Raw genomic sequence first — 19934 nt, forward strand, 5'->3', positions numbered from 1 at the left:
CTCCCCGCTACATCTGATGTATTATGAAAGAAGCCATATTTCAGTAACAACGAGTGCTCCGACCGCTTATTACGCAAAAACTGTTCGAGAGTAATGCAGGCGCCATATTTTACAGGTCTTAAAAACTTCATCGTCGCTAACACCTGTAAACTGTTAGCGATTAGTCGAGGCCGGGTTCTGTATATTGTATCTTTTTATAATACTCGAATCGTAATTTATTAGTAATTTGGTATAGTAATTTACTAGTCATTTATTTGTATTAAAATCAGAATGTATAACAAGCACACACACTTTACACTACATAATAAGTGATTAGTAGAAGACACAATTACTAAATACGCTAACACAAATAAGGATCAGTTATGATCAATTGTTTGGAAAATATTTAGAGACGTTTGCATTGTTAGACGTTAATTTATAAACAATACTAAACTAACACAGATAAATCCAGGAATAAGAGATTATTAGTTTTTACAAAAGTTACAGGTATTCAAGAATTTGGAATTTTGGCATATTGGCTTCTTAGAACTACTGCTATTGCTTCCGTGCGATTTATTTTACCATCTGACCAGAAAACTAAAACTTTAATTACCAAAGTATGCAATAGCATTTCTGAGATCTATGAGCCCCAGGTTATGTATTCTTGGGTTCTCAATAGCTTTCCAAATAAAATAATCATCAAGATTTCAAGATGAATTGAATAGAATACCTACATAAAAAATTGTTTAAAACATATCAAAACGCATTTTCAAGTCTCCTAAAGTGTCTGGGATGTAAACCATGAAAAAGATGCTGCAGATAACTTTGTCAAAGGTGTCTCGTTTTATAGTGTGAACACTGTAGTCCTTTTGAACTTAAAAGCTTTGGAGTGCCTTTCAAAAGGAAATGGCAGGTCTTTCAGATATTCTTATATTTTATGGTAGCTATCCGCCTATGATGTGAGCCTAATGGAAATAGCTGTTAATTTTACAGAAGCACCTTCTCAGAACTTCTTCAACAGAACGATGATAAAATAGTCAACTTCTTTTTATCCTGCATCCTGCAGTGTGTAAATGTTAATATCCCTGTTGGTGGTGGTTTTTGTGGATGCTATTTCTCAACTAATATTAAGGTATTATTCTACTAATTCGTTATTGGGTGGAAGATTTCAAGACATATCCAAAGCTAGGATAAAGCACGTCATTCGCCTATTTCTGATCCGAGGTATGGTGCTTTTCAGTTTTGATGATAGAATATCTGTCCGACTGAAAATATGCATATTTAAGGTCCATGTATAGGTTTAATACTAGGTACGCCCAAACGCCATAACATGTTTTTATGCTTTCGTTACTCAGCTAACAGCATTCTCTACTTTGTTCATGGAAAGAGTTTTTATTCGGACGTTTGAGACTGTGTAGGACCACCATCTTTTAATCTGACATAGAAATTGAATGTGAGCTGATTTTGCGTTTGATTTAAACATTCTTCTTTTAAAGTACATTCTCATTATTACCATTAAACGGATTGTTTGTTCCGACAAGTCTGTCAATCTGTTTATCCATAATAAGTTTTACTAGATTGATTATTGTTATTAAATAACATTACAGGCTGAACGTACTTGTATATGTACACGCAAATGCTGCTTAAAAATTGAAGCTGGCGAAGAGAACTATTTGCGTCTATATTAATAATCGGTACATACTTCTTTCTATTCGTACACTCTTGACAGAGTGGTCGTAGTCATGCACCAGTCGGATATACGACCAGCTCATGACTCTCGTGGGAAATTAGTGCAGTGGTTTCCCGTTGCTTTCTGCACCAGCATTTTAGGGGGTATTTGATTCCCAAGGTTTCTGACGCCTCTTCCATACAGGTTGCCTTGACGGGTGTGTATGGTTATACCGCCATTGCTCGGTCGCCATTGCCCCGTTGGTTTTCTAGCAGGGAGCACCACGGCAACCTGTTAGTCGCCGCCGCCATCCAGCGCGTGCAGCTGGGGTTGACAATAAGGCCGGTGAAGGTAGCATTCCGATCTCCCATTAAGTAAGAAACAAAATCGGTACATACTAGGGCACTCAGTATGACAGCTCTGAATCTGTCAATTCGAAATATCTGTAATAAATATGCAGTTGTGCATTTTTTATCTTCATGACTGTTTAAGGTATATCTTACGTTCCGAAAGAACACAAATAAATAATTCAAAACAATGTATTTAAAGAGTTTATTTCGTCTTTACCAAATCTCGATAATTGTCATAAGATTCCTTAATAACGCTTACTATAAACATATATAATTTTATTTAACTAAAGATAATAAAGTTACAAGAATGATAAAATAATATACGTTGTAATGGTAATATACGAGGAAATAAATAGTGGTGTGAGAGGCAGAAGTATTTTAACGTTCACATGTTTATTCTTGCTGTTTTAATTGTATGGTTAGTTTGATAATGGTTTTGAAACGCTAAATCCCATACAGTGAGACAGCTTTTATTAAAATTAATAATTAGTTTCTTCTTTATCACTATTTTTCTATTAAACAAAGTTACGGTACTATTATGTACGCATGTCAAGAGTTTGTCTTGGCCTATAGTATTTTCAGTTGGAGTGGAAATTTTTCATGAGTGCTCATAGTCGATAATGTACACGATTACATTATAAATTATATATAGACTGAGACAGAGAAAACACCATATGAAGCGTAGAGCTCAAAATCCCACCCACCCAGCAATCGAATAAAAAAAGAGGTGAGAGATGGAATCGCGATCACGTAGATCGTAAAATTGTAACACGCTGTTATCAAGGCTGACGTTTGTTCTCGATTATTCCATTTTTTTCATTTCCTTTCTATACGCCCTTCTAAAGCCGCACGTGGAAGCAAAATCGAATATTCTGCGAAGTAAGGGAACGTTAAATATTTTATTCATTTTCCACAAGTAATTAGGACGTGATTGAATTGGCATTCTAGTGAACTTGAAGAGGAAAATTTTGTGTCAGACGTTGAAAAGGTTGACTTTGAGAATTTATTCCTTCGACCAATGTCAGAAGAGTCGATAGATCATTAATTCAGTTCAAAGAATGTTATTAATTTTTCAGTCTCTGCTAAACATTACGTAAGAAGTTTGATTTTAATTTTTTTTTAATACTTCTGCCTATCACGTTAAATACTGAAACAGGATAATTAACCTTAGCGTTCATTACACAGTCTTCGTTACACTAATTAGTTTTATTTACACTTATAAGGGCCAAATAGACCATCAATCAGACCGTAAATTGTTTGGGAATTCATTATTAGACTCGAAACCTGATTTATCTGGCTTATTTTTCAAAGTACAAGAGCCTGCTTCCTATCATAGAAATTTAATACAAACTTGAGAAATAATATCGAATTCACTAATTTATATGGAAAGGTAATTTATAGGTTGTGACTCAATTGGCCAAAAATGACTTAACGAACTCGAATGAAATTTTGCCCATTGATACTTTATTATCTGAATAAACACAATATAATATAATGCTTTTTATCGTGACAAATTACGTGATCCACGCTGCGCTTGTTCATAATTTTACGTATTTATGGATCCTCAAATCGACTGGTAGTTTATGTACCAGTGAAACAAGTAGCTGTGTCCCAATAAATCCAACGTGTTTCACTTGAATTAAACGTTCAAAGTATAAAAATGTTGATGCATCATTTTGCCTGGATGATACACAAAGATTTATAGTTTAGCTTCTTGATTTTTAAAATTCTCCTTTTGAATAAGTATGCCAAAAATAAGAGATCTATAAGGGGTATCTTAGTTAAAAATAGAATAAGATGTTTGGAAGTAATTGATACTTCAACACGTGTTTACGATGTGGCGTCTTCAAACGTAGTATCTATTAAATTAGTTGGTGCTTTTGGTAGCACTAGAATGAGTGAGTAAGTGTTGCTGTGAGCTCACCAGATATATATTTGCTTCGGTTACTTTGTATTCGGCTTATGTCGTTAGTGGCCACAAAAATTGAAAAATCTGTCGATTTAAATAAATAAATAAATAAATGCATGCTTTAAAATGCTTTCAGTGCCGTGTATGTTCGTATGTTTTGGTAAAAATTTCATCGTAGATCAGACCCACAAGTTAAGGATTGGCATCAAAACCTACGACTAAGTAAAGTATGTTACAACATTTTCATGTTTTTTTTGTTTTTATTTTAAGGGGAAAAACAGATTGAGGGACTACGTTTGCGATATTTTAGCCAAAATAAACCTATGCATATTATTGATTTTAAGGTTTACCTTTGTTCGAGAACTTTTCTGTTATTTCAACAAACGTTTTATTATTAAATAATAATTTACAGAAAATATATTATTATTTAATGTCACAATTTCATTACGATGCTTTTTCTACCTAAATATTAAATGCAATGTAGATTTCCTATTTTATAATTATGTCATCCATTTTGAACGGATATAACATTACTATGAATTAATCGATAATTATTTACATTATTGATGAAACAAGTTACATTACAAATCATGCGATTTATTTCACTTCTTAGAGAATGTTTGTGAGTTTTATATTTCGATATAATATTTTTGCTATTAAGAAAGTAAAGATTCGCTATTGTTCTTTCTATTAATAATATACGTTTATTATTTTAAATTCATGTTTGAATTTATATTATGTCGTATCTAGGTACGTCCAACTATGTCCACACTGATTGCAGAGGACCCGCTTAGAAATACGACACAAATATTTAACATCATAATATTGAATTAAAATATTACAAACCTCACATTTCGATCAAATTTAATTACATGAAAGATAATACAAATAATTTAGACTTTACACGTATATATCCACAGTTCACTTTACACATTTGTCAAATTGATATTTACAACCATGCTTTGTCCGTAATCAGCGCACTCAAGTGTCCTTTACACATAATTGTAAATATCTTCCATATCTCATACGTTCATTTCTGACATCGCTGCCTGAGGTACTCTTGGCTTTTGGGAGAAGTGCTGGGCTTGAGGCGAGGATGGAGGTACACCGTTCCCAGCACTCTGTGACTGTCCAGTCTGTGCTTGAACATCAGGTAAATTATTAGCACTAAATGTGGCATTCTTAGGTAGCGTCATGCAGTTTGACGCATTACAAATCTGATTCGGTTGTTGGTAACTGAACCCCACTTTCCTGGGTAATGTCGTGCATTGACCTCGATTCGATGGAGGACTCGATTTTTGCGTCAGATTGGACATTTGTATTCCCGTGTGACAAACGTTCGGGCAATTTGTGCCCGTAAAATGGGGCACCCTGTTCGTCATGGCTATGATAGCGTTTTTGTCTTGATGGTCGATGTCCACGATCGTACTCGAGCTCTGAGAATGTCCCACAAAATAATGAGGGTGCTTTGAAGATACACTATCGAAAGTTGAATTATGATTTCTTTTTTGCTGTTGTTGCAACGCCTTGACCTGCAATCTCGTTTTATCCCTTTGGTAATAAACTCCAGCGAATATTAAAACGTTCAGGATGAGTAGGGAACAACCGATCGCTATCGTAACACTTAGCGCTGTGGAGTAGGCCGTGTAACCAGCCACTTCCAAGTTCGAGACGTCCTGAGTGTGCGTGTTGTTCGGAGCTTGGCTCTGTGTGACCGCCGAGCCCGGACGAGCGGACATAACGCTGATACATGTAGTGACGTAAGTGTCCATTGTAGTGGACGGAACGTCCAATGTTACGTTGTAAATCGGTTTGCGGTAGAGCTCGAGCGTCGGATCGAAGTAGTTTGCCCGGGTGAGGGGATCGGGCCGCACTAAACCGTCGTACAGCTCGGGGTCGTTGTGGTTCCTGAAAAGGTTGTGTTTGGCGACCACGTCCTTCATCCCCGCCCTGTGGATTTCCGGGATTAGACGCAGCCAAACCGACAGCTGGTGGGCACGGTAATGGTTTTTCATCCGAGGCTTCATTCCTGCAACGGAATTTATCGTGAAAAGGGTTTACCCCTTGTGGAATGTGACCAAATTGTGTTGTTGGCATGGAGAATGAAAAAGGCCGCAGTAATTAACTTTAAAATTGATATTACTTTGGGACGCGAGTTGAATGAGATTAAATTTTGTCTTTTGTTGATTACGTATGGGCATGATGACAAAATTTACAGTAGCTTTTTACGAGATAATCCAATCTACATGGAGGATCTTCTGCCTTTAATGGATGCTACATTAACTGGGTAAATATCTGACAGAGCGTTTTTGTTGGGTTAAACATTATTATGCTTATAATAATATTTATCTACGAGTAACTTATGCAAACACTCACCGATTTCTAAGTATTTTTGATGTAAAGTATCGTATTCATCCCAAACTATACTTTTATATTTGTTCCTTTCTCTTGATATTGGAAGTATAGATTCCATGCGTTGCGCTTCATTAGGATTGCTAAAAGTATTTGTTACAGTTATACTGAGACCTTAGAACTTATATATCAAGGTGGATGACGCATTTACAACACAACTAGGCAATAAAAAATAAATAAATAAAAATACAGCTTTAAGACCAAATAGGTACCTATTTGTGGGATTCGAGCATGTAGTGCTATCGCCTATCTCTACACAAATGTACTTGGTGACTGATCCTTTAGGCCACGACGCCTTCATGTCCACAAAGTTATAAACCAGTGATAACGCAAATTTATACTTTGTGTCATAATTTATTTGTTTATTACATAGAAATTCGACATGCATAGCAAATATGTAATAGAAGACATTTGTGAATTATTGTTTGGTAATTGTAATGTACTATGGAACTGATAGGCGTATTGTAGATTGTTCAATGTTTACTTTGTGAAGTTTATGGACTTGGGTAAATAAGGAAAGGAAGCCCATGAACTGAGCTATTACTTTAAGATTAGTTAGGGCATCTACTTTAAGATTAGTTAGTTACTTTAAGATTAGTTAGATGCCCTAACTAATCTTAAAGTAATGGGTCATAAACTATGAAAACACACAGCATCTTTGTAAGCAGTCTCATGGGCAATCGTGTCATAATGGTGCCAGTACAGAGAATAAAAGCAAAATCAAATCACAAAAGTGTTTTTAATCTATTATAGAACTGGTGCTAAAGCGGAAGCATTTGTTGCTTTCTGTTTGGAGAATCAGGGAAGGGCAGCTGTGCATATTGAAGACAACATTAACGGTTAACAATGAATTCACATTGTAGTAGTATCTATAGGATTTTCCGATTGAGTTCTTTTTTTTTTTTTGCTTAGATTGGTGGACGAGCTCACAGCTCACCTGGTGTTAAGTGGTTACTGGAGCCCATAGACATCTACGACGTAAATGCCGCCACCCACCTTGAGATATCAGTTCTAAGATCTCAGTATAGTTACAACGGCTACCCCACCCTTCAAACCGAAACGCATTACTGCTTCACGGCAGAAATAGGCAGGGCGGTGGTACCTACCCGCGCGGACTCACAAGAGGTCCTACCACCAGTTCATCGGTTTTGTTTATACAAAAGACTATATACTACAAATTAAGTATTAAAATTTAGTTTTCCAAGCACGTTGGGTTCTATCGGTACCCTTCTAACTATATCATAAATTTCTTACCCGCTCCGTCCGAAGTTAGCAATATATTGTATAAAGGACTCCGATAGTGCAACTTCGGACTTTGTATAGTTCTTTGGAAAGTGTCCGAGGCCTTCAACCAGTGGAGCTCCGAAGAGATACGGCAGTTCTTCTCCATGGACTGATCCCATTCTCTAAAGAAACATTTTGGTTGCAAGTTGAGAATGTGATTAATTAATTAGTCGTGCCACATTCTCTAGTGAATAAAGGAGCCCCATAGACATAATCATCTCATAGACATGTAATCACTTGAAAATATTTTAATAAACAAATTAGTATGATCTACGCCGACAAACAGAAACGATATATGTCGATTGTCGATAGCTATATTAACTACATGTGATATACCTTTTTCAAAAATCGTTTTTAGATGGATTTGGATGGATCAGTGTAAACTCTTCGTCCTTTTCATAAAATGGTTAAATACTTAAAAAGTAATTATATTTTGAGGTGTTTTATTTGAAACTGCTTTTTTTAAAACCTTTATTGTGTCCAAAATCTGGTCCACCTCATCCTTTGTTTTCAGTTTATTTCTTACCTGTGGATAATCTCCGTCTTTAGTTTGATAGTCGAAGACGTAAAAGAATGTGTTCGGTCCAGAGTCAGGGGAGCTCTTGGCTACACTTAGGAAATCACCAGTTTGGACCAGTGGAGCCACATACTGGGCGTCTGATATCGCCAAAACAGCTGCGTCTCTCGTGTTGATTGGGTGCTGAGGGCAAATAATATTGTATGAATATTTTGATTACTGTAGATGGACAAAACTTTAACCTTATTGGTATTTTACTATAGCGAGAGGCCGTAAGCCTTTAAACCCAAGGGCGTGAACTTCTTGCCATAAAAACAGGTTAGATTGTGGTACCCATCCGTGCGAATACCTTACCATACCTTGCATATAGAAAAAGCGATCGAAACGATAGTCTAACTAAAGGTCAGGTCATGCTACGTGAGCTTAGATCTACGAGTACTAGAAATGTACTGTTCATAAAAGTTTGTTTGTATGTGGGGATCTTTAGAGCGTCTGGACTGATTCCAAAAACTGTTTTCACAAACAAAAGACTGTCTTCTCCCTACGTAACAAACTAGACCACTTAATTTTGATAAAGTTTTCTTTTGGTATAATAAAATAAAAATTTGCATTTAAAAATTAAATGTTAGGATTTTTTAACGAATATATTATATGTTAGTATGTTTTTAAAGATAATATTTCTTTCAATATGAAAAATAGTTTAAGACATAACTGAATTCAGAATATTAGTTTCGGGCATACCTTTATGGGTAATTGAAGAAAATGTTAAATACTTACTATATTTTATATTACTTTTTTAACGCGAGAAGTGCAATTTTTTATTTATTGCATACATGGGTGGACGAGCTCACAGCCCACCTGGTGTTAAGTGGTTATCGGAGTCCATAGACATCTACAACGTAAATGCCGCCACCTACCTCAAGATATAGGTTCTAAGGTCTTTTTTTGCATCAAAAGAAAGATATATTTAAATTATTAATGGGCAATATGGATTTCGTATGGTCTATAAAAAAAAAACAATTAATAATAGGTACACGTTTAATTCTTTGATGAAATTCACGATTGTAATAGACCACGAAGACTAAATGATAACTGCTTATCCATCTATGACTAGATTAGTAAAGGGATCTAGTCCTGTGATAGGTCCTGAGTTATTCTTATTGAGGGTGCGCCTAGTTTAGCTCATAAAAGATTACAATGATACAGGAATTGCATAGTGTCATAAATTTAAATTCATGAAATTCAACCAATTAATTTTTAAACAGGGAGACAAGTATTCTATCTATTTCTGGTGCGATAACCATGATTTGGTCTCATGGAAATTTCCATCTTATGCCTCAAGGTGAGTATCCGAGTTTGAGCCCTAGCTTTGATATTCATACACAAACCCATCTTTAATAATTAAATAATATTTAAAATTATTATCATTAAGTATTCAACTAAAAATATATTAATGAAATAATATCAAAATTTATTATTATTAAATATTAATTTTTTTAGGTGTTAAGTAAAAAACGTCCAAGATATGAGCTATCGTCAATTCGACACAGATAAGTGCATAGTCTATCCAAGCAAAGTTCTTGTATGCCGAATAATACCAGATGCCGAATTCTAAAATTCTTCAAACTAGTGAACTTCAACCGAAAACTTGTCCCATAAAATATTCTCTAGACCCCTCTATTCCTGGTTGGAACTCCAAAACAATAGGAATTTGGCACGATTTAGTTCGTAAAGGCCAAAAGCCAAGCGGCGTGCGCCAACTGCCAACTCATCATGAGCGTATTTCGTTCAAGATCTCAGGGCAGTACCGTTTTATATCAGAAATGGGTCGACGCGGACTTTATTAAATCCTTCTGCCTTTTGTTTGGGAATTCTTGTCTCGAGTTTTCAGCTGTGTTCGAGGTGACAATTTTCCAGTGAGCACTCAATGGTTTTAGGGGTTAACCTCTTATAGTTCATTAGGTGTTCTTTATTAAATGTTTAATACTGTATTTTAATACTGTACACATATAGATATACTTTTTGTAAAGGTAAGAGGCCACAATTCACCTAAGACACGGGATTAATCTCTTAATATATTGTAAACCGCAGTTCCATGCTTCAGACCGAAAGACATAATAGCTTCGTAGAATATACCTTACAACCAATTGGCCAACGCGGTATGCTAGTATAATACTCAAGTTACGACGCTGCTCATTATCCGCTGATTCCCTTAAAATAATTTCAGGTCCTCACGGGAATAGAGACGGTGGTGCTGTTGACTACGCTGGCAATAGATTATGTTGCACATGTGTTATATGATTTTTATCACTTCAGCTATTAAATTGGAATTGATACGATCTCGATTCATTGGTTAACCACCTTTACCACGTAATGGTTATAACTATAAGAGGAATGTGTTCTAGTCTATCTATTAATGTATCTTTGAACCCACAGACGTCCACTCTTGGATTTATACCGCCTTTGACTGGTCCTGCGTTGCGAATCCCCAGAGGATTCAATACTTATCTGTCTATCTATCTATTATCTAAAATAAATAATCTACTGCAATTTAATCCTCAATAATATATAAATTTGACATTTAATTTAACTCTGAAATTCAGGACAAGACAAGCGAGATATGTCGGAGTGAGCTAAATCATTTCGATTGTGCGGGGAACGGTTTAAGACATTTGATAATCAGCTTTATTAACGCCGACATTTCAAAAGCTAAGCCTTCATAGTATACTCATAGTTAACGTAGATAACATTTTTATAGCGATTTTTGCGAAGTTGGTATTTCCAAATTAGATTAATAGATATTTTTGACAAATAATTACTTACTTACTGGTGGTAGGACCTCTTGTGAGTCCGCACGGGTAGGTACCACCACCTCGCCTATTTCTGCCGTGAAGCAGTAATGCGTTTCGGCTTGAAGGGTGGGACAGTTAGAACTGATATCTCAAGGTGGGTGGCGCATTTACGTTGTAGATGTCTATGGGCTCCAGTAACCACTTAACACAAGGTGGCCTGTGAGCTCGTCCACCCTTCTAAGCAATAAAAAAAAACCTACCTACATTAAAAATATTTAATTTAATAAATAAATATAACTTTTGTACTCACCTGTACTGTTCTCTCCCAATCAGTATATTCGTTTACAATCGTGAAAAATATTTCACTCAAATGATATGTATAAGCGTTTCTTACGTAAGTCCTGCAACAAAAGGACTTTTAAAATATAAGAATAACAATAACTCTTACTTTTTTAAGTGGAGGATTAAGGATTATTTAATATAATATAAATATATAATCTATCTCTATATATATAAATGAATTGCTGTTCGATAGTCTCACTAAAACTCGAGAACGGCTGGACCGATTTGGCTAATTTTGGTCTTGAATTATTTGTGGAAGTCCAGAGAAAGTTTAAAAGGTAGATAAATATGAAAATGCTCGGAAATAAATTAAAATAAAAAAAATGTTTTTCCTTTGATGTGTCCCCCGTCAGACCGACTCCTTTGGTTTGTTTTAAGTTTTATTTTATACAAAGCTTTAGGTTTTTTATTTATCGATTGAGGCACTACGAAGTCTGCCGGGTCAGCTAGTAATATAATATAAGTATAAATCAACGTTCCACACTTAACGACCCCGAGCTTGTATTTTTTTTTTTAATTTTCATAAACTGTGCGCCTTGCTATACATCTGTAAGAATAGAATTACCAGTAGAGATGCGACATGCTCATCTGATACAATGGGATACGGGAAGAAGGGTTTTGGACTATACAGCCTAGGGCAATATTCGTTACAAGAAACGCGTTCGCGATTGACTGCGATTTTAATTTGAAATTTATCAACCGCTATCGAATAGAAATAATGTCTTCAAATTACAACAGTGAAATACTTTATATCCAACAAAATAGGCCATTACGTTTATCTATAGAGATCTCAGTGGGAGCTCCTCTTGAATTTCCAGCTGTAGCCAATGAATTTTATCTTTTGTTAAGATAAAAATTTCTGTACTAAAAATGTTTTAGGCTCATGAACACGAACTTGTTTACGAAGGGAAAAATATGTCTTCCCTTTTCTTTACTTCAGTAATAAAGATATCTAATTGGTACTTTGTGACGACAGTTAAATTTTCTCGAACATAATATTTTTTATGAATAGACTTACATAGAAATTGAAGCTAAAATAACATGTTTATTACATAATTACATATGTAATCTGATTAACGAATTACTATTTAATTATAGATTGGTCTCGCTGTTTTTATTATAAAATATTTGTACATACTTGTCGACTTTACTGAAGAGTGTAAAAGTCGGTGAAGTGAAGAGGATGTAAAAATTTAGTGCAGCGCAATTGGAAAAATAATATTTTGCAAGTATATTGTTAACGTACATAATATGTATAGACAGGCGAATATCACAGAAACGGACAGAGATTGTTTTTTCAATAAAGTTACTGTTGAATGAAAAAATAACCTCAGATATTCTGTAAACTGGTATTAACATTACACATTTTTAATATTTCCAAAACTAATAATGTTGAGATATATTTCATGATAAATAAGATCACTAGAAAAATAAATTTAAAAATGGATTTCAACTTGTGCAGTGAACTCATTACATAGGGTAATCCTTTATTCGTGGCGGTATTGTGCCATCCAATATATCCGAATGGCGATCTACCTTTCATTACGTACCATTCGTATGAGGTCCTGGCCCTATTTCGTTCGAACATCAATTTGCTGAATAAACATCTACCCACCTTATTATTCTGTCCCGCCTTTCACCCTCGAAACCATTTTGAATGTCCTGAGCGGAGAATTTCCAGAGTGCCTCACTGGTCACAACGCCGAATAGAAGATCGTATTTATTTTGGCCACCTCTGATTCCAAATATCCTATCGCCACTCCTTTTGTCAGCTTTGAAATTATTCACTCCTGACACGCTGGTGAACCCTTGAAGGTCATTTGGAATGAAATAAGTTAAGAGTTCTTTAGCGTAATCTGTTTTGACGACCACACCGTCAACTGATGGCCCAAAAGCAGTTAAATAACTCGGTGTATTGATTGCTTCTGACATCAACTCTTCTAGTGGAACTTCTCTTAGACAGTCCACTATTAGCTCATGATCTTTGACTATGTCTTCAGGTAGAGTGCAGTTGGATTGCTTCGCTAATTGGACGGAATAGCTGACTGGGTCTTCTACTAACGCCCATGAGCTCAACGCTGACCCCGACAGAAGGATCGCTCGATGAAACAAACCTGCCAAATATTAAATATTAGTTTCACCGATTTGTATTAGTTGTTTCGAACAGTCTATCACGGCCAAAGGTTATTCCATTTTCAATTATAACTTGAGATTGAAATTTCGAACATTTCTAAAAGGAATCGGCAAGAAAAGCAATTGACTTGTGTTTTTCAATTACCCAAAATGTAAAGCAAACTAAAAACTTTGCAATAATTTAGATTTCGTGGAATTTTCCGCTTAAACGTCAGAAGTTTACGAAGACTTAAATTCTTAGTCAAGCTTTTATTTTATTGGAGAATCTCAGCTATTTCTTTATTTTGTTACAAATTTCATGTTACCTTGCATGACAGTTGGAGATATCATCAAGAAATTGATACAAGCCGCTCCTGAGCCGTGTCCAAGCATGGTTACATTGCCAGCATCCCCTCCAAAAAGCGCGATGTTCTGTTGAACCCAGTGCAAGGCTGCTATTTGGTCCATTAGTCCGTAGTTTGCCACTCTGGCTTTAAGGTGTGGTATAGGATTGGCGTTCAGAAATCCTATATGAAATAAGTAATTATAATAATTCGGATAGTCAGTCTTCAATAGTCAGCTCAATAATCAGTTCTTCAGAGTAATTTTCGTAAATTGTATAGTACAAAACACACAAAGAACCGAAGTGCCTCTGTAACCTCAGAGGCTTCAAATGATCCAAGAGATCGGGTCTACCGACTATTTGAACGACCCGCTTCGTCCTATGTCATTTTACTGTAGGGTAATGCTGCAGATGTTCAATCGATTTTTATTCTGCAGAAGAGGGTTATTGAGGTGATTTATGACATGAACCTGAATAAACCCTTGAGAGGTGAGCTTAAGGAAATTAAAATTGCAACTTTAATGTCACACTAAAAAATTGATATTATAGTGTAAGAAAATATATTCAGGCTTTTTTTTATATTATGGTGATATGATTTAGAAGATACATAATACAAAATGAGTATTAATAATAAATAAAAAAAACCCAATCACTAAATTTATTTCGCAGAGCTGTTTAAAATAGCTATTTTGTCGAAAATGATAGACCTCTCTTTTGAATATTGATTTAATCGAAAATCTGATTATAATTTTTATGAAATGCGGATACTAACATAAAAGAAGAAAGAAAACCATATTGTTTAAGTAAAGAAAAAATCTATGACTCATATGATTCGTTTTGTAAAAAACGCTACTTCATAAATGTATTTTTGAGAAACATATTACTAAATTATCCAAAGGTATTATTATACTTACCAAGGATACCGAGCCTGTAATTGATGGTGATTACAACTAATCCAGCGTAGCTAGCCAACACGGAGCCATCGTAAACATTACCGGAATTCCATTCGAAAGACTCCCCGTGAATGAAAACGATTACTGGGTACTTGGCTTGGAGCGTTGGCCCAACTGAAACAAAATCAATAATGTAATTTTACGTTGTTGGTCCAACGTTAACGAACACTTGACCTTATCATTGGAAGTGATAATATTTGGTTAATCTTGAGAGCTTATAGCACACCAAAAGTTATTAGCTGATTTCATGGCCAAGCATACAGCCGAGATAATTGTTTGGTAATTGGTAATTGATCGGCATTGAAATATAAAATTTCAAGCCAAGGTAATATATACTACTGACACCTTTTGTGAGTCCGCACGGGTAAGTACCACCGCCCTGCCTATTTTTGCCGTGAAGCAGTGGGGCAGCCGTTGTAACTATACTGAGACCTTATTAGCCTGAGAACTTATATCTTTTTTTTTTTTTTTTTTTTTATTGCTTAGATGGGTGGACGAGCTCACAGCCCACCTGGTGTTAAGTGGTTACTGGAGCCCATAGACATCCACAACGTAAATGCGCCACCCACCTTGAGATACAAGTTCTAAGGTCTCAAGTATAGTTACAACGGCTGCCCCACCCTTCAAACCGAAACGCATTACTGCTTCACGGCAGAAATAGGCAGGGCGGTGGTACCCACCCGCGCGGACTCACAAGAGGTCCTACCACCAGTAATTACGCAAATTATAATTTTGCGGGTTTCATTTTTATTACACGATGTTATTCCTTCACCGTGGAAGTCAATCGTCAACATTTGTTGAGTACGTATTTCATTAGAAAAATTGGTACCCGCCTGCGGGATTCGAACACCGGTGCATCGCTTCAACACGAATACACCGGACGTCTCATCCGTTAGGCCACGACGACTACAAAATATCTCAAGATGGGTGGCGCATTTACATTGTAGATGTCTATGGGCTAGAGCAACCGCTTAACATTAGATGGGCTGTGAGCTCGTCCACCTATCTATGCAAAAAAAAAAATATTAGTTTGTAGGGATCCGTGCGATGGTTTTGCCGGTTAATTCTCACTGCGATTTCTCATAACATTAAATCTGACGTCATAATGTAATTATGTTCATATTAGGTGTTGGCTTCGTTAAAAAGCAAATTGAACTTAAACCGTCTCCTCATCTAGGCCTCTCAAATATTAACGTTAAAAATTAAAATGTTTAAAATAAATGTACCTAAATATCAGTCACCTTAGTTCATATACAAGTGACACGTATATTGCGAGATAAAGGCGAACTTTGGATCGAGTCCAGTGGAAATGAAATATGTTTTTCTCATTGAATAAACAAACTGCAAATATTGTTCCGCGAATTTGCTATTGTGACTTTCAAATAAATACGTAGTTGTGTTGACAAACGATTAAGGTTTTGTTGTGGATCCAAAATAAGTTTTACCGAACTGTTGACCGATTTATTTAGCAGTTATTTTTGTAGGCAAAGGTTGGCAATTTGTTTTTTTTTTTTTGATAATAATTAATATTAAACAAACAATACTTGAATCGAAATTAATATAAATTTAATTCATAATAATAGGTAATTTTTGCGAGTACTAGTCAAGATATATTCATCATCATCATCATCATCATCAGCCTTTATCTGCCCACTGCTGGACATAGGTCTTCCCCAATGCCTTCCACATAATCCGGTCCTCCGCCTTCCGCATCCAACGACTTCCCGCCGTGCGCACTAAGTCGTCGGTACACCTGGTTGGAGGACGCCCCACGCTCCTGGCACCCATCCGTGGCCTCCGTTCGAGGACTTTCCTCCGCCACCTGGAGTCGCTGGCTCGACAGATGTGACCGGCCCATTACCACTTTAGCTTGCTAACTTTGAGAGCTATGTCGTCGGCTTTCGTTCTCCGTCGAATTTATTCGTTCCGGATTTTGTCCCTTAGAGAGATACCGAGCATAGCTCTCTCCATCGCCCGCTGTGCGACTCTTAACTTATGGGCCAGCCAAGATATATTACGTATACCATTTTTGACCAGTTTTGTGTAGGAAGTACTTTACGGTAGGCCTTAGAATTGTATGTAGGACTTTTCATATATTTTACTGTTACTCTGCCGCGTATTTTAGGTTGGCGTCTGTCGTCTTTTTACATTAAAATTAACCATCATATTGGTTTAATTTCATAAAAATTAAACATAAAATGGAGAAGTAGACGTTTACATATCTATATGTATATATAAGAACACTGATATTCAGTAATCTCTGTTTCCTTATGGTTATAATAATATGGGATTTATATCGGGGTATATACTGTGTATCTGCTGTGTATAAAAGCAAATATAATAAGAGAAAAAAACCGAAACAGAATTCAAAGCAATTTTGAACTTGAATAACAACATTTAAAAAATATATGGACAAAAACAAATGAAGTCAGTCCAATTTTTCCCTTTCTTTCAAGCACACACTCTCAATCTAATCCTAAAGGGAATAAACAAAATAAACCAACAAATGAAATACGAAAATCTGGAACAAATCTCAGCGAAGACGTAGTACAAATATTTGCTGTACATATTACTCTTGGCGCAGAGGTGCATGACACTGTCGTGGTCTCGGATGATTTGTCGTTTGAATTTTGCAGATTTTCGTACGAAATTCCCGCTGTTAGAATCCAATGTAGGTGTGGAATTGAAAGGTGGATTATCTGGGTTTCCCATTTGCGAATATTTCTTCTTTGGCAGCCGATTTTGAGTTGGCAGCTTAAATTCAGTTCGAAAAAATAGCGTTAGATTTCAAATATAATTTTAGGATTTCAATTATGTGAGATATCAAACCAATTCCTAAACGCATTCGATAGCTGTGATTCTAAAATGTAGCTATCTCGCTCTTTACTCAACTTCCGTCTTGTCTTTTTCCTAAGTGTTCGGTTAAGTGTGCGCTCATATATTAAATAATACTTATTAATTAATTAAGTGTTTTAATCAATATATGAAAAATTACTCAAAGGATCATAAAATGTATAAATATTATAAGTCCTAAGTGTTGAATCAGAATGTGTATCAGCTGTAAATGAGATTTAGTGTGGGACTCATTTAAATGTTCTGGTATTATAATTTTCTTATGTTAGTTACTAGTGGAATGTGATCAAGAGTATTTTTCCAGATTTCAGAGTAATGTTTTCGTTCGTATTGAAGCCCATAGACATCTGCAACGTAAATGTACTACCCACCTTGAGATATAAGTTCTAAGTTCTCAGTATAGTTACAACGGCTACCCCACCCTTCAAAACGAAACGCGTTACTGCTTTACGGCAGAAATATGCGGGGTGGTGGTACCTACCCGTGCGGACTCACAAGAGGTCTAGCCACCAGATTGCAATATTGCAATCTTAAACTGCAATCTTACATTCTGAGAACTAAGAAATCAAGTATCCACACGTTTAATATTTTTTTTCGTAATCTCCCTAAAGCGAAAATCAAGGCTTATCAAACAGGATAGAATTAAAATAGTTATATACTAAAGTTAGCTGATACAAAAAATTCGCGTGTCCCGTGTACTTTATATCAGCGAATGTTCTGGAATCATTTTTGAATTTTTTAAACTTATCGTGCCGTTTCATATTATAATTACTTGTATTATGAAAATTTTAAACCTTAACTAACAACAGTCACGGAGGTATGGAGCACCGTCTAAGGTTTTCTATGGTTAAAATTTTTGTTTTCATTTTTACTTGTACAAGAATAGACTCAAAGCCCAGAAGCGTGTTTAATTAGTTTGAAACTGGACTAAATCTAATATAATTTATAATCATAAAATCACAAAATAATAATTCTTCTTCTTCTTCCTAGTACACTCTTGATAGAGTCGTCGTGGTCATTCATCAGTCAAATCCTGCGATACTGATACTCTCGCGATGCGACGCCATGTGGCACGATGTTTCGCAGAGTGAGAGGAATCTTTTTTATTGGAGTGACTCACAGATTTTATGAGGTCGGTCCATCGTGTTGGAAATCGTCCGCGAGATTTTTTGTCCTCGACTTTCTTTTGCACAACTAACCGCTCACTGGAGTCCTCATTACGAGCGCTAAAATAGTAATAACTGGGAACAAATCACGCACGGTCACCCAGCCCCGTTTTAAGAGTATGGGTACCAGAGACTGATAAACATACTTATATACGTTTAAATATATAAATACATAGATACATATATAGATAATAAACATTAAAGACAAAGAGCAAAAAAACCTGTTTATCACACAATGTTTACCCGATGTGGGAATCGAACCCACGACCCTCGTCACAGCAGTCAGGGGCGTTACCTACTACACCACCGAGTCACCCAGTGTGATCTGTCAGTTTGACATATTAAATAACATAAACACGTGAATACCTATTATTGGTATGAATAGCATAAAATTTGGACCTTTTGTATACTTCTGATAATATTACAATAATATCGCGATATAGTGTTGATATCATGATGAAGATAGAAGATCTGGGTTTCAAAACTTTTAAATAAGGCGATTACTAAGCTCACCAATTATTAGATATTTATAAAGTGCATTGCTTTAACAATTTATTTACCTATTTAAAGACATTCATGGAGCATACACCTATTTCAACTATATCGTGGTTAATACTTCAAATGGCACTGACAAAATGCGTTAGTATCTTAAATATATTGTAACTATACTTGAGACCTTAGAACTTATATCTCAAGGTGGGTGGCGCATTTACGTTGTAGATGTCTATGGGCTCCAGTAACCACTTAACACCAGGTGGGCTGTGAGCTCGTCCACCCATACAAGGAATAAAAAAATAAAAAATTACAGTTGTCTCGTCATTTACATACTGCTAGTCTGTTTAACGGTTAGCTGTTAGTTTTCAAAGATATGGGTGCCTATTATTGTTTGTTGATCTATGAATAAGGTATGCATTAATGAACGGCTTCTATCACAATGAAATAGCATCGTAAGATCACACTTGTCAAAATCATAAATTAGCGTTATTAGTGCGATTTAGAATTGTTTGAGATAAAAACATAACCCGTTTAGGGTTGGAGATGTGACGGTAGCCATCATACAATGCAAGATATTGGACAGATGCCTAAATCTCGCTTACGACATTTTCAAGATAAGCTTGCATATATACAAGTTCTTAACAACAACATTCCGGCCGTCGGTCTACCGAGAAATATCACCCGCTCGATGAAAGATCTTTCCCTCTGTCCTATATCTCTACAGGAGATGAGTCAATCCCTACTGTTGCGTTGATTAC

The 19934-nt window shown here is 35.8% G+C and overlaps 1 protein-coding gene across 1 annotated transcript in view; it reads right to left on the minus strand.

Annotated features, from left to right (window-relative positions):
• Positions 1-2186: 2186 nt before the first annotated feature.
• The window catches only part of LOC114247209 (neuroligin-4, X-linked), a 107862-nt gene continuing 90114 nt past the window's right edge, over positions 2187-19934 (minus strand). The window contains exons 4-11 of the mRNA XM_028180098.2: positions 14624-14776; positions 13693-13893; positions 12870-13368; positions 11223-11313; positions 8130-8303; positions 7574-7725; positions 6284-6402; positions 2187-5936 (exon numbers count right to left, since the gene is read on the minus strand). Coding sequence (XP_028035899.2) covers positions 4930-5936; positions 6284-6402; positions 7574-7725; positions 8130-8303; positions 11223-11313; positions 12870-13368; positions 13693-13893; positions 14624-14776 — 2396 coding nt within the window. The 3' untranslated portion in view covers positions 2187-4929. The remainder of the gene's footprint in view (positions 5937-6283; positions 6403-7573; positions 7726-8129; positions 8304-11222; positions 11314-12869; positions 13369-13692; positions 13894-14623; positions 14777-19934) is intronic.

The sequence above is a fragment of the Bombyx mandarina genome, chromosome 15 (assembly GCF_030267445.1).
Source record: "Bombyx mandarina strain Sakado chromosome 15, ASM3026744v2".
NCBI classification, from domain to species: domain Eukaryota; kingdom Metazoa; phylum Arthropoda; class Insecta; order Lepidoptera; family Bombycidae; genus Bombyx; species Bombyx mandarina.